The 15,460-nt window shown below is 42.4% G+C and overlaps 1 protein-coding gene across 4 annotated transcripts in view; it reads right to left on the bottom strand.

Annotated features, from left to right (window-relative positions):
• Tmem87b (transmembrane protein 87B) overlaps positions 1 to 15,460 on the bottom strand; it is a 35,490-nt gene that overhangs the window by 17,390 nt on the left and 2,640 nt on the right. For 3 of the 4 annotated variants that reach the window (XM_039105464.2, XM_063284164.1, NM_001191854.1), the window contains 9 exons: positions 13,491 to 13,551; positions 12,309 to 12,403; positions 10,635 to 10,766; positions 8,921 to 8,971; positions 6,896 to 6,986; positions 6,568 to 6,629; positions 6,185 to 6,368; positions 3,820 to 3,919; positions 606 to 699 (listed from right to left, as the gene is read on the bottom strand). In XM_039105464.2, the coding sequence (XP_038961392.1) occupies positions 606 to 699; positions 3,820 to 3,919; positions 6,185 to 6,368; positions 6,568 to 6,629; positions 6,896 to 6,986; positions 8,921 to 8,971; positions 10,635 to 10,766; positions 12,309 to 12,403; positions 13,491 to 13,551 (870 nt within the window). The other variant, XR_010064665.1, reaches the window with a different exon arrangement.

Genomic DNA, 15,460 nt, shown 5'->3' with positions numbered 1-15,460 from the left:
TCCTTTCGTGGAGTTTCATGGAGCACTCGGCCCTCGATGAAATTCCTAAGAAGAATCCACGCTCCTTTTGTGGAGTTTTTGGCCTGTTCTGCTTTTTCTTTTCCTTAGGGGTTTTCAGAGATTAAAATATCAACACTTCCTCAGATGACAAAGTGCTGCTGCCCATGTGATCAGTCTTCCCTGAGCATGACCTCCTTCTGGTTCTTCCAGCAGCGGGACCTGCTGACTGCCCAGACATCAAATCCTGTCAGAGCCGGTAAGAGGAGGGTGCTCACCCCAGGGAAGAGTATAAATCCTTCCTGCCCATCTGATCCGTTTCTAAACCCAGGATGTTTATGTCTGTGTTAAAACTATGTAAGGGCAAAGACAGAAGTCCCTGATGAACAGACACTTGCGGATGCTACTCCAAGGGCATCATCAGTGGCACTTTCACTAACAGCCATTTTAGGAAGCGCTCTGCTGGGCTCTCCCTTCACCAAGTATGGAAAAAGCAGCCTATTCCATCTAAAAAAAGCTCAAATTGGACTTTTCCAAAAATGAAGACACAAAGTAGGATAGTATTCCATAGCAACGAAAAGGGGTGACTGAGTTAATGTGGCTTTTACCCCGATGACTCTCATGACACCTTCAATGGCTGCAAAGATCAAGTAAAGCAGGCCCAGTCCAATCACCCGGTGCATCACTGTTCCCAACCGCGGCCTGGAGGAAGCAAGAAGGAGAGAAAGCATTTGTAAGTAGAGATCATCTGAGCACAGAATTTGAGCTGTCAATACAGAGAAGGCACAATCTAGTCACATGGCCATGCTTGGGTTCTCTTTTACAGGACACAATCACCTGAAACTGTACAGGTACCAGGGAAAAAACTGTGTGTGTCTAGCCACAGAGGTGCCAGAGGATTTGAAGTCCAAGCAATAGGATGACATAACCAAGTACTACTTCTTAGTATGGAGAACGCACGGGCTGGTGAACCTAGGAAGAGATCTGCCAGCTTCTAGGGGCTGACAGAGGTTGTAACTTCTATTAACTGCAAACCACACAAAGCACGCTCTTAGAGGAGCCCACTGACCTTGTGACTGAACACAGAGCGGGATGAGCAAAGGAACACCAGTGCCCTCTCTCTAGTTTCCTGCCTCTCACCCCAGAGTGGGGGTGATAATATAATCTGGTTTTTAATCTTTAAACTTAAAAGATAAATAACATTTTTGGGCCTTATAATAAGTAGGGGAAAATGTATTTTCTTTTACAATTAATAATCTGAATATAGATGGGACCTACAAATCAGAATTCATTGCACATATATTTTAAAATACTTTAAAAACCCATTTCTCAGAGTAATTAGAAGGAAAAACAATGGCTTTGAAAACCTATCTAAGAAGTCATGTTAAAGCAAAACCTGAGGCAATGAGTTAAGAACTGGGTGCGGAGAGGGGATTAGGGTGGTGGCTCCTTCAGGTTACAGGAAAGGAACGGGCTTGGAATGTAGCCCAGGCTGGCCTTGAACTAGAGATCCTTTGGAATCCATGTCCTAAGTACTGGGATTACGGATGTCAATAGACCTAGTTATGACCTAACAATTCTACTCCACAATACTTACTCAAACACAAAACGAAACAAAACATGTCTGCCTAAAAGCTTGTTTGGCAGTGGTCATGACAGCATTACCATTATTGTCAAAAATTAAGGGAAAAACCCTTCATAGCCAGTACTAACCCAACACATTTAGGGAAAAAGAAAACTCTCATTACCTTGTGAATGCTCTATGTAACAGAGCCCTCCAGGAAACCTACGCTGCTGAGAGGCACAGATCCTGCCGACCTTCCTGCCTTTAGAGTGGAAAGAACTGGGCAGAGCCAACAGACTAAAGATCCCCTCCCAGAGAGCCAAGGAGACCACGGGCTGGCTCTCAGCACCAGTCAAACGTAAGCACCTCGGCAGCACTGTCTGTGCACACCTGCCACACTCACTCACACACTCGGCAGCACTGTCTGTGCACACCTGCCACACTCACTCAGAAATGATGCTGAACACAAAACATTTACAAAAGTGACCAGAACTCCAAGGCACGCATGAGTTAAATTAGCCAATGATATGCGAGAAATTGGAGCTTCAATGGAAATAAACCTTTTAGTCCTCGTGGGGGTCAGAATCTTCCTTACACCACAGGGAGTGGCAGATCATAACTATGACAGTTAAGAAGGAAGATCTGTAATTCAAAGACGTAGCTTGGTTCCCATGTCTGCATCTGGGCTTAGATGGCAGTTTTCAAATAGTCTCTACTGCCCTTGTGAATGGGGAACATCAGACACAGCAAAATCATTTGGATCCTGGAGTCAACCCAACTCCATCATTCACTTTAGCTTCATTCCTGTCTCCCCTGACATCTTGGCCCCAGCTGTGCTCTCAAACACAAGGAGAATCAGCAAGAAAGAAGGCAGACCCATGAAGCCACACTCTTAGTGCCACTCTTCTACCTCTGCTTCTACTTGGACACTCCAGAGCTCCTAAATTTCTCCTAGTATTTTTATATTAGCAAACATCAATGTTGCTTCTCCAGTGACCCTATGTTAACTTGAAAATATCCTTAGACAGGCACTTAAAACACCGGCCAAACATTCAGACTACTGTGCAAAGAGGCCAGCTCAAGTGACATTTTGAAGTTATACTTCTCTCTCCAACGCTGCCTGTGCCTTGCTGCAGTGGTATGGTTAGTCTCAGGTGGGAGGACTCCTCTGGGAGTGCACGACCCCTCCTGGTTCCCTGGGTAGGTCAACTGTACTACAGCCCATTAGTGAATCCTGAAGATAGGGGTGACCCAGATCCCAACCAGAGATCACCCACAAAAGAAGGGTAGGTATTCCTGTGGGTTACAGCCCTCCCAAGCACTGAGTTTGTCTCTAGGTACATTCCTCCACCCTCAGATTGCATTACAGACAGTAAGAGTATTGCCACCTAGATAGCTAGGAGCACTGGTCCCCTGCTATTACTATCACTATTATCAGTGGAACCCCTGCAAGTTGGGCCCATCCCATGTTTCTTGCATACCTAGGAATACCTTACTTAATGTGTGGTTCTTGTATCAGTCCCTAGCCTCTTCTGCAAGCTTGTTGAAACAGAGAAATCGAGACAGAGGTAAATGGGGTCCTCAGAAAGGAAGATTCAGTGTGGTATGACCAATCCTCCTGCCTTCACTCTTTCAGTTTCTTGACCTTTTATGGAGCCCTCAGTGGCTCTAATATTAGAAAAAGGTGTCCAGAACTTCATGGCCTTGTAGTCTGTAGGGCAAAGGAGGATGGTATGTCCATTGGAAAATAAGTGGTGGTCTCCAGTTATTATGATTCTGTACTTTGGGTCTGGATTTGCTGCACCTTTATAATAAGACATAGGCTGCTTAAGAGTTAAGGTGTGGGGCAGAGAGATGGCTCAGTGGTTAAGAGCATTGGCTGTTCTTCCAGAGGTCCTGAGTTCAAATCCCAGCAACCACATGGTGGCTCACAACCATCTGTAATGGGATCCGATGCTCTCTTCTTGTGTATCTGAAGACAGCTACAGTGTACTCACATACATGAAATAAATAAATCTTAAAAAAAAAAAAAAAAGAGTTAAGGTGTAGGGGCCTATAATCTCAGCTCTTAGGATGCTCAGGCCCCCTTGGCTACTGGGATTCAATTCAGGAACTTCACTTGGAGATAATATAAAATGGCTAGTCCATGCAGAAACCTATGTTTCTGCAGTTTTCCCTTGGGGATTCAGCTTGCAACTGAAGAGGTCATGGTGTACATGAGCTGAAGCACTAGACTGGAGAGTCAAGAGCTTACTTACTTTACAATGCCATAACCCAAGCTCACAATGATCACAAGCAGGCGAGCCAACGTCCTCTTAAGTGCAGATATCAACTCCGCAAATATCAGTAAACCTTGGGCTGAGGAGCAAGAAAAGAAAACAAATGACTATGTGTACTTCTCCAAGCCTTCTAAGACTCTAAAATTTACTGTGCAATTACAGTGAAGTCAACTGATATTTCAGGCCTCCGTGGAAGGCAACACCAGCTCCTGAAGACTCACCACAGATCTGATCAGCTAGATCTACTGGGCAGTTTTCTTATGTCTACCCGAAACCTTCCAGAGCAACCCTCCAGCTACATCCCTCTTTATGTCCAGCAAATATCTGAAAGCCATCGTGCTCTCTGGAGTTCTCTCTTTTCCAGTGCCTTTATCATTTATTCATTTAAAGTACACTTACAGTAGTGAAGTTCTGGCCTAGAAATGGGCAAGGCCCTGGGTTCAAACTCTAACCCACAAAAAGAAGTGAAGTCTTCATTGTGCTCCTATGAGACTGTGAGTAAAAGAGGCACCTGGATCTCTATCTGCATAGACTTTGACCTCTGGCTAGGGCATGTAAGCAGACAAAACTCAGCACGGGGAGGGCTGCATGTGACACAGTAACCCTGGGACTAAGAGGAAGAACAACCTAATACACACCTGGGGTGCATGTAATTGTTCTGGAAATGAGGATTTAAAGCCTAAGTGGACATATGGGGGGGAAGAAAAGGGCAAACACAGCAGCTCCTGGGAAGCACAAAAGAGGGAAAGCATAGTGTATGTGCAGCAGAGTGCAATGTCAGATGCCAAGACATGAGTGTATATATATATATATATATATATATATATATATATATATATGATAGAGGCCAGGAGCACTCATGGCTCTGGGGACTCTGTTGTGGAGTCTAGATGTGGTGCTGAAGGCAGTGGGACATCAACAGTAGTGAAGAGAGGAGAGGAACTGGTAAACTACAGCCCAGGGACAAACACTCTGACATCCAGTCATGTGTCAACATAACGCTTTACTAGTGGATACCACCTCCACCGGACACCTCACAGTACTTGGAAAGGAGTCCAGGGCCTATGTAAGCTAGGCAAGTTATCCACCACTGGGATGTATCCCCTGCACCTCACTATATGACTTACAGCACATATGCACACCTCCCTGTGCATATATACGCAAGCCCATATACAGCAGGAGCAGCCCTACTATGCAGTCCTCACGTTGGCCCTTTGTTTAGTCTTTTGTAGATATGCTTTTAGCCTTTCTATTCTCAGAAGTTTCAAACATTCTTCAACAGAGAGAAATTAGTATGATAAATTTCTATGAATCCATCAACCAGTTTCAATATATAGCAACTTGAGTCCAAAGTAGTTTCACGTATATTTCCATTCAGTTTTTTTTCCTCAAGTTGGCTAGCATCATCATGTCTGTTAATAATCGATGCCAAGATCATTTATAATTGCACTTAAAAAGACATTTTTACCCCTCTGAAATCTTCCAGAGTGTCAGTGGTAAGACCAAACCCTCACTTCTGTGGCCTGTTTGATTCTGTCTTCTAGAAGCCCGAGGCACATATCTGAAATGTGTAACAGCAGCCTAGCTAGCTTCAAGGAACCCCCTGTGCCTGCCATGGTAGAGCCTCCTTTGATCATATGAAGCTTTTGCAGGGTGAAGAGAAGAGGAGAACATAGACTACGGATGCCACAGACTTTGGTGCTACTCATCTCACTCTCTGGGGCCCAGGAGCCTTTCTTTCTTTCTTTTTCTTTTTTTTCAAAAGAAGAGAAAAAAATCAGAAAAGGAAAATATCAAAAGCACTGGCAAGACCTTCTCTCATCCATATCTTGGTATGGTTTTAATATAGAGAATGGGAATTTTTCTTCTTCCACAAAGAAAAGTGAAGAGAAAATTAGCACCCCCCCCCCAAAAAAAAAGGCGAGAACACATGCACTAGCTCCGATGATCAGGGTCCTACTCTAACACTGTCACTTTTGTGTTGGGTGGAGGGCGCACATGCTTATACACCAGAAGACGTCCTGATTTCACTTGATTCCCCTAAGTCTCTCACTGAACCTGCAGCAAGCAAGCTGCACGGATCCCCTAGTGCTGCGGTTCTAGGTGTGCAGGCAGCCAGCCACACCCGGCTCTAAGTGGGTGCTGAAGTTCTGCCTCAGGTACTCATGCTTGCTTACAAACTGAGCCATCCATCTTCCAAGCCTCCCGACATTCTCTTGTCTTCCATCCTCTTGACTGGCAACACAGACATTTGCAAACCAACGTACAGAAGGGGCCTTCCTCTAGCTATGCTCACACTAGCTAAAATACACACACACAACTCATGGAAACAGTCAGAACTTACTCGACAGTCCAGTGCTGTTGATGTTTTGGTATTCACTATAAAAAACTGCCTTTTCAAGCATTCCTAGGAAAATAACAGCTGCAATCCAGAACTGGATTCTCAGTATATCTTTCCAGTAACAGGCAGACCACAGCAGCCAGAGGACACCATATAATATGTAAACAATACACATCACCATGTAAAACTGCAGGAAGAGAAACAGTGTTAGCCTTTGACCCTTTTAACTCTAGGAAGTAGACATCCCTTCATTCTCCCACCCTTCATTTCCTAGTCTCTCTGGAAGCAGAAATAGAGGGCATGTCAAAGCATTACCTACAAAGCAATTGTTACCACTGAACTCTTCACATTCGTAAAGCTCATCTGGAACAAGGAGGGGTACTCACAATCATGAGAGGCCAGTCAGATGCAGAGATGTAGCCGTGAGGCCCCACCATGGAAAGAGAAACTGGTGACGGCAGCAACAGGGAGGAGAGGAAAACATACAAGAGTTAACTAATAACTGAGTTTTGAAAAACATTTTAAACATAAGCTCATCTCTCCCTATCTATTAAAAATGTGTATTAGTATGAGAGAAGAATTAAGTTTTAGGTCTTCAAAATAGATGTATGACCAACAAATCTATCCTTGAAAAGTACATTTTAAACAGAAATAGATTCACATTAATGACAAAAACTAGAACAGAGATAATGGATGAAGAGAGGTTAACTATACCATTTAAATCCCAGATTGCATCTGTTTTCTCTGTTTTAATAGAAACAATGAAGATATGGAAGCCATCTTTCTGGGTCCTGGCTACAACATCCTGCAATAGAGAGAGTAAGTCTGTTCTTAGGGACAGATTGGTAGATGAGATACAGTTATATGATTCACACTTAAACACTTTTAATAACTGAACAGATAAGACAAAGGGAGGGAATGGCAGGCAGTGGAAGGAAGACACTGTTGCCATTTTCTTTTTTACCTACTCCCATGCCCAAGAGAGGGGAACAAAAGGTTCTCATCCTCTGTGTCTTCTACCACTTACACTGCCACAGGTTCCCCATGCATTCTCAGTCTGTGCGGCCTTTAATATTATCATTCAAATATTTCTTCTGGGTGGGTTTGGTGACACACACAGGAGGCAGAGGCAAGTGAGCCTCTGTGGGGCCGAGGCCCCCTAATCTATATGAGGTTCCAGGCTGCATAGGGCCACAGAGTGAAATCCTATCGTGCTGGCAGTGGCACACGCCTTTAATCCCAGCACTTCTGAGGCAGAGGCAAAGGCAGACTCTGTGAGGCCTCTGTGAGGCCAGCCTGGTCTATTCTACAGAGACAGTTCCAGGACAGCCAGTGACACCTACCTTGAGAAAAAAATCTAATATTGGAATTCTCATATTCCTTTCTAATACCAAACATTCAATTTTAACTAAATATTGTTTTTTAAAAAATTGAGTTGAAAGACAAGTGAGAAAATGTCAAAAATAAGTCAGACTAGCCAGAGGCTTTGAGTCTGAGCCAGTTTGGGCAGCAGTAATACAGTATCACAAAACAAAATATAACTACACAATTGTTCCTCAGTCTCTACAAGGGATAGGTACCAAAATTAATTGAATGCTTAAGTCCTTCATATAAAATGCCAATACTAACAGAATGTAAATGCCATGCAAACAGTTGTTGTATCGGATTGTCTAGAGAATGACATGAAAATGTCTCTAAATGTTCAACACAGAATTCCTTTCTGGCTGTTTGATCTGTATTTGGTTGTATCTGTTGATGTGGTATCCAGACACACATAAGCTGCAGGTGCTGAGGGCTGACTCACATAGACTAAATGACTGGACCAACTAGGGTCACTCTGCTACCAGCTGTCCCACTGACAAACAGAGCTGTCCAGTGAGGGCTGGAGAGATGGCTCAGAGGTTAAAAGCACTTGATGCTCTTCCAGAGGACCTGAGTTTAGTTCCCAGCATACACATCAGGTGGCTCACAACAGCTTGTAACTCCCATTCAATGCAATACTCTTGAAGCATGCGCGCGCACACACACACACACACACACACACACACACACACACACACACACACACTTTTCTAAAAAAAACACTAAAACCTGCCCCACAATGATGCTAATGACTCTTCCAAAGGCCGTGCAGTCAACATGGCACCGTGCACATCCGTGAGCATCCTCCCTTCCTCTCGTTCTCTACTCGTCCACATAAGAGATCTAGTGTAGAGTCTGTCCCTGCCTCTGCAGTGAATGTCTTCCTATTAGATTTCTATTTGGAATGGATGAGGAAAATGTGTAGAGTCACTCTATAAAAACTAAATTCAGGCTCTGCTATGCTCAATTCTGTCCACACATAACTCCTCCTAACCATCCGTACTGCCTACTCAGTCCTCTGCCTCTTAGTAACTCCCCCAAATGCTACAATTTCCCTTTCCTGTGGTACAATGTTTCTCACTGTACAGCCTTGATGATTGAAGGAGCCCACTGCTATGCTGTCTTGTGCACTGAGAACTGGCATTTCAAAACAGACAACAAAAAACAAAACAACAAAAGGCTACAGAGCTAGTCTTTCCAAAAGCAAACTAATGCTGCAATATATAGAGGGAAGCAAAAGAAAATGTACTGTTTTAAATAGTTCTTTTTTTTTTCTTTTCCAATTTTAGTTACTATCATTCTCCAAGTAGTCATCAGATTTTGGTTCCAAATCTTACTATAATTTATGCTTACTGGATTTAAAGACAAAGGGCTTACCATTGATCCTTCCTGGCTTGAAATGTTCCTGATACCTGTTAGTTCTTTATTCTGGAAAAGAGTAAAACAATCCCATTCTGTATTAATTTCCATGGAGAAAAGTAGCTTTTAATAATTAAGAAAAGGGGTTGGAGAGGTGGCTCAGTGGTTAAGAGCACTGGCTGCTCTTCCAGAGGTCCTGGGTTCAATTCCCAGCAACCACATGGAGTCTCACAACCATCTGTAATGAGATCTGATGCCCTGTTCTGGTGTGTCTGAAGAGACTGACAATGTACTCACATACATAGAATAAAATAAGTCTTTAAGAAAACACTCTTTAAAAATAATAATTAAGATAAAAGCATTAGAAAATAAGTTAACAGTTGAGTATCAGAGATCAGGTCCTGCTGTACTGCGAACATGAATTAACCAAGTTCTCTTTAGACCGTGCTTCCTTAGTGTGGCTGATGCTGGAGAGTGGAGCTGTTAGAGAGAGTGTAGGAGATAAATGGGCTTTAGGTTCTAAACTTCTGGACTTGGTCAAAGCCTGAAGTTTCTGGAATCCACTGAGCCATGTGTGTACAATTTCCTGTGTGTTTGTTATGCTTCCATATCCATGTTTAAAAACTTTCAATGTTTTACTACTAAAGGTATTTTCATTTTAGAATTTTCAGGAAAAAAAAGACTACAATGATTCACAACCTACCTATTCATGTGACTTTGTTAGGACTTCTATTGCTGGGATAAACACCATGACCAGGAGTAGCCCGGGGAGTAAAGGTTTAACTTTAACAACTCTCAGGGTAGGAACCCAGAGGCAGGACCGAGGCTGAAGCCATGGAGGGAAACTGCTTACTGGCTTGCTTTTCATGGCTTGCACAGCCCAGTTCTTATACAAACCACAACCACCTGCCCAGTGGTCCTATGCCACTGTTTCTATGGAGAACTGGGCCCTCCCACATTAACTGTTATCAAGAAAATGCCACACAGACTTGCCCACAGGCGATCTGATGGAGGCACTTTCTCATTTGAAGTTCCTCTTCCTAGATAATTCTAGCCTGGGTCAAGCTGATGCTCCACCCAGCCAAAAACACCAGGATATGATGGTTTTAGCAACATTTATAATACCACTTTCTGGGAGAAAGAACACACACACAGGAAGGAGTGTTTAGGTTGTTAAATGTCCATGAAAAGGCAAGAATTTTGGTAAGGGTAATAGATCACTGGCATTAACAACAAGGAGGTTACTGGTACCTTGACTAGAGCTCATTTGACAGTATGCTGGGAGCAAAAAGCTGAGAATGGTGGAAAAAATGAGAGATAAAATGAGAGAGGGCAAATCTCAAAAATCTCTTGTAATGCGGAAAAGAGAAAAAACCAGAGGCATGATAGTGCACACCTTCAACTCAGCAGTTTGGAGGCAGAAGGAGGTATATCTCTGAGCTAAAGGACAGCCTTTTTACAGAGTTCCAGGTCAGTCAGAACCACATAATGAGGCTGTCTCCGGGAAAAAAAGAAAGAGAGGGTGGGGGTGTGTGTGGGGGGGAAACAGACAGACAGTAAAGAATAAAAAGCACCAGGATGCCAATTTATTTCTTATATCCTAATGCACATATACAAAACAAGCACTTTCCTTTCTGAAAATACTGACAAAACATTATTCAAGTTTGGTGTCTATATTCACTACAAATAAACTGATTTTAACATAAATGATTTTAACCAGGCAGATACTCACATTTAATGAAGGAAAAGCCTGTGAATCACTGCTGCAATCTAAGTTTTCACTTTTTGTTGTCCAACAGTCAATGTTTTTGAAGTAAGCACAGACATCTCCATCAGCATGAAGTTCATGTTTTTGGAACAGCTCCTATCCAAAGTAAAATTCTAAGTTATAATTTACTTCCTCATCTATTTTCCCAGTTGATTAAAAAAAACTTCATATCTAAAGAATACCAATTAATTCAGTTTGAAACATTTGAAAATATGCAGTAAAATGACATACCGAAAAGAAAAAAATATTAACTGTGATTCTTAAGTATACGAGGTGACCATACCATTTTAGCCATTTCAGTGAGTTCTCATACACTATCAAGTACAAGTACTGTGAGGAAAGTGATTAATACAACTGTGGGTGAGCATGGGAGTACATGATGTTAATCCTAGACCTTAAAGGCTAAAGCACAAGAAAGGGATATTCAAGATTAGCCTGGGACAAGCAGAGACTCTATCAAAAAACCCAAAACAACAGTTGGGAATAGTGGATCTTTCTTTTAATCCCAGCACTTGGGAGGCAGAGGCAAGTGGATATCTGTGAGTTTGAGGCCAGACGGCTTGACAAAATGGTTCCAGGACAGCTGTAGCTATACAGAAAACCTGTCTTGAAAAAACAAAAAACATGAAAACCACAACAACAAATTAAGTCATCATAGCCAATAAAACAAAGGAAAATTAATGTGTCCATACTGTTGGCTGGGATTATAGAAAAGATAGAAGAAACAGGGCAGCTCATTCACAAAGGAAAATGCTAAGAAATATAAAAAACTGAAAATAATAAAATCATCATTTTGCAGTTATTATAACAATTAATTCATAACGCAAAACTCACAAAAGGCGAAAATGGATGAATATTTGATGAAAAAACAGGACATTTACATAACCGTAAAAATACTGTTCACATACCAAAAACCACAGTTAACTACCGTGGAGAGATCAACAAATACTTCCTTTATCAGTTGTTTAAGTTAACAACAGCAAAGGACGAGTCAGTATTGTGTGGGATGCCTGCTTGCAGTCAGTACCTACTTGGAATCTGATCATGAAGCAGCAGACATCTGCTCTAAATGGAAAGCCAGTACTTATACAGTGGAAAGCCATCATTACTCAGGATGGAGTCAAGCACGGGATGGAGAGGCTTTCTCAGCAATCGTGAGACTCGGCAAAGAGCTCCTTGCCAGAAGCCACAAGGAGCCCTCACATCCATTGTTGGCACAGCCTTTTTCTTCCTCTCTCCCCTTCCTCAGAGGTCTCCACTCTTCCCTCCTTGGAGACTGACTAGAACTCATGAAATCTACTCATCCTCCTAAGGTTCTGGGTTCCCAGCAACTCAGTTTGAATGATGTGAAATCTCAATTTCCTTCTCAAATTAAGATGACTTGTCAAAGCCCTTTACCAGAGGCTCCCACAAGCCTGATTTAAACATTACTAACATTTTTTAGAAGATCCTTCACAAGGAGATTGCAAAGTTTACAGTTTTGTCAAGAAGCACACACTTTCATTTATTGTCTTAAGTCCCAAGTCAGTTTAGAGCATTTTTAAATGCCCCACTTCTAGTCTACTCACCTGGTGTGCTATTGAGTCTCTGTATTTACCATTTTCCTCCACAGCTTTGTAGACACTTGTTCCCACTTACCTCCTCCAGCTCAGGGTACTCATTGTGACAGGTGTGATACTTCAAATGCCACTCTATGGTAAACTTCACAGGTCCAGAGCAACTGAACGACTTCACTGACCAGACAAAGAGTTTTATTGTACGTTAGTTACAGTCTAGTAGAAACTTGAGGCTTCAAGAATTCAGTCTGAAACTGACTGTTTTAATAGTAACATGAGTAAAACATTATCTCATTTCTCTAAATCACTGCAAAATGAGATAAATTCATTAAATTTTAACAGCTACCCAAACTTGCTACAACACTTTTCAAATCTAGGTCCAAGGTTGGAATCAGCTAAGCATGCTGGCTTGTTAAGCCATGGCTCTCTCATTAACTCACTCATCCAAACATGCTGAATGAGTCCTCTGCTGTGTACCATGAAAGGACACAGCAGCTATCAAGAACAATTCCTCTTTGTGGGGCATTAACAACTGGGCGCTTTTAGAAGCCTAAGAGAACAGGGTGTGTGTCAAGGGGCACTAGGACATGATCTAGGGCAAAGGCATGTTACCTGAAAAAAGGCAGTGAAAAAAGTGAAGAGGAGAGCAGAGAGATGCACCGAACCTCACCTAAGTGTGAGCCCAGACCGAGGATGATTGCCTGGATACAGTTACAACAGACCAAGCAGTCTGACCTTTAGTTGGAATACCAGAAAGCACTACCAAGCGCTTAAAGTTCTGGTTGGTGTGACTAGGACTGAAAAGGGTTAGGTCTACGGTCAGAGAAAGCTCTTATTGGAGTGAACTGTGCCAGGACAGCTGGTTTCCCCAGAGCAAGATCAGGGAAAGGCCAGAGAAGCCGGAGGATCTTTTTTTTTTTTTTTTTTTTTGGTTCTATTTTTCGGAGCTGGGGACCGAACGGAGGATCTTTTTATAACATAGCCTTAGGTGTTTAAGAGCAACTCTGTAGAACGTGTTGGATGATGAGCACCAGAAGGCAAGGATTATTGAGTATCATCTTAAAGGATGGCAAATCAAGCCCACAGAGAAGGCTGAGAGAAAAAAAAAAAAAAAGATGTATTTTTGCAAACTAAGTCTTAAATGAAATAAAATTCTAAAATATTAGCACCAGTTTAAAAAAATACATTCAGCTTAACATATCTTACATGTTTAAATTAATATATTTATTTATAATATATCAGAATTGAATATTAATATACTTACCAGAAAATCTGATATCAGTAGAGTTAAACATAGTTTTCCTGAATATCAAAGGTCCTGATTTCTAAAGTGAAGAACAAATATAGAAAAATCTTAGTTAAAACTTTCTCTATTTTTTAACCATAGTTTTATCTTCTAAATGTAGCACTCTAGTCCTTATGATACTATCTGAGCAGATGATTTTATTTTAAAGCCCCATATTTAGTCTTTGAGCCAAGACATTTTAAAACATAAAACTTGGGCTAGAGAGATGTCTGGGTGGTGAAGAAGCCCTACTGCTCTTGTAGACAGCCTGAGTTCAGATCCCAGTACCCATAGCTCCAGCTCCCGGGAAGATGATGCCCACTTCTGACCTCTACAGGTACCTGCATTCATGTGCACATTCTTCCTACCCCTATAGAAAAATTAAAAATAAAAATCTCTAAAATATAAAATTGATCACATCTCTGGCTTAAAATCTTATCACTGTGTCTATTCCCTAGTTGATGTGAGGATCAGAAGGAGTGGCCCTGCTTTTAAGGATCATGAATTCAAGGGCAGCCTGAGTCACATAGTGAACTTTGTCAGAAATAGAAAGGCCTCAAGGAGTCTCAGTTGGGGTGTGGTGATACACAAGGCAGAAGGGGTTTGTCCATTATGGTTAGTGCTGCTTGGCCATACATAACACAAATGGCACGTTTACATGCTGTTCTCTTCGTATCAAAGTCAAAGTACTTTCAATAAATAGCATCTCTCTCCAAAATGACTTTGTTTACTTACAACATCCTAGAGACCCCACACACAGCCTGCTCACCTCTCCAGCAATGCTTCACTTCTGGAAAACTCTTGCTGCTAGGACCATAGTGGTCAATCTAAAAGCTGCTAATACCTGTCTTGTTTTTCCTTTGCCTACTTAGCTCCTCCTTACCACAAGAACAAGTTCAAAAATCTCCTCCCTGGCTGGAGTGTATAGCTCACAGAGTCTGTTTAGCCTACAAAAGGCCCTGGGTGTGCTCCCCAGTGACCCCAAACCTCCTTTATGCAGTCTCTAGCCACCACTGTATTTCACAACATTAACCATGATTAAAGATGAACAGAATAAAAATCCTGCAGGAAGGAACCATGCTAAATGAAAGAGTAGTTAGGAATTACCGAGCAGACAGGACAGACACCTCTTTCCCCTTCCCAGCAGTTTCCAAAATATAAAGTCAGCAGCTCAGATCCCTCCTCTCATCTCCACATCCATACCCATGGATATGGTGAACCGGCACACCACACTAACTACAGTAGCAGGCGCACTCCTCGTTGCACCAAGTCCTATGCTGTCTGCTGTGAAGATGAAGTCCTCCAGTCAGTCAAGCTTCATTTCCATCCCAACCCCCAGCATATACCTAGTTACTTGCTCATGCTTCCCACCTTAGCTCTCTCCACACCTACCAACATGGTTGGGGTGCAGGCCCTCAACACTTCTGCTCTGACCTCAACGCTATAACTGTTCTTCTGCCTCCAGACCTGAGCCTTCAATCTACCCTTGAATGGCAGCCAGAATAATTGGCAGTTCTGCCCAAACCCCTGTAATGGCTCTCAGCTGTTTACACCTAAAATTAATTACTGATGACCCCAAGGTCCACGCAAACCCCAAAAGCCTTGACGAGCATTATAAAAGAAAAAAAATCAAAATCAAAAATTCTGAGTTAGGTGACATAATAAACGGTTTGCTTCCAGCGTCTCTTAAAAAGAGACTTGGCAATTCTGTGCCTAGGAACCACAGTGTTTCCTTCCCCGAAGCCAGATGGCAGTTGCTTTATAATAGCTGGCTTTAAATTTTCCTTTCTGAGGAAGAGGGACGCCTAAGGCTCAGGAAGCTTACAAGGCTAACCAGGGTCGTCCCTGAAGTTACAAATGAAGACAACAAGTGCTGTATTGGAGTAGCTGCTGCAAGTTATTGGTAGAATGACAGTGACATAGCTTTTGGTTCTTACCCATGTCAGGGA

This window comes from Rattus norvegicus, chromosome 3 (genome assembly GCF_036323735.1).
Source record: "Rattus norvegicus strain BN/NHsdMcwi chromosome 3, GRCr8, whole genome shotgun sequence".
NCBI classification, from domain to species: domain Eukaryota; kingdom Metazoa; phylum Chordata; class Mammalia; order Rodentia; family Muridae; genus Rattus; species Rattus norvegicus.
This window is presented reverse-complemented; position numbering and strand designations above follow the sequence as displayed.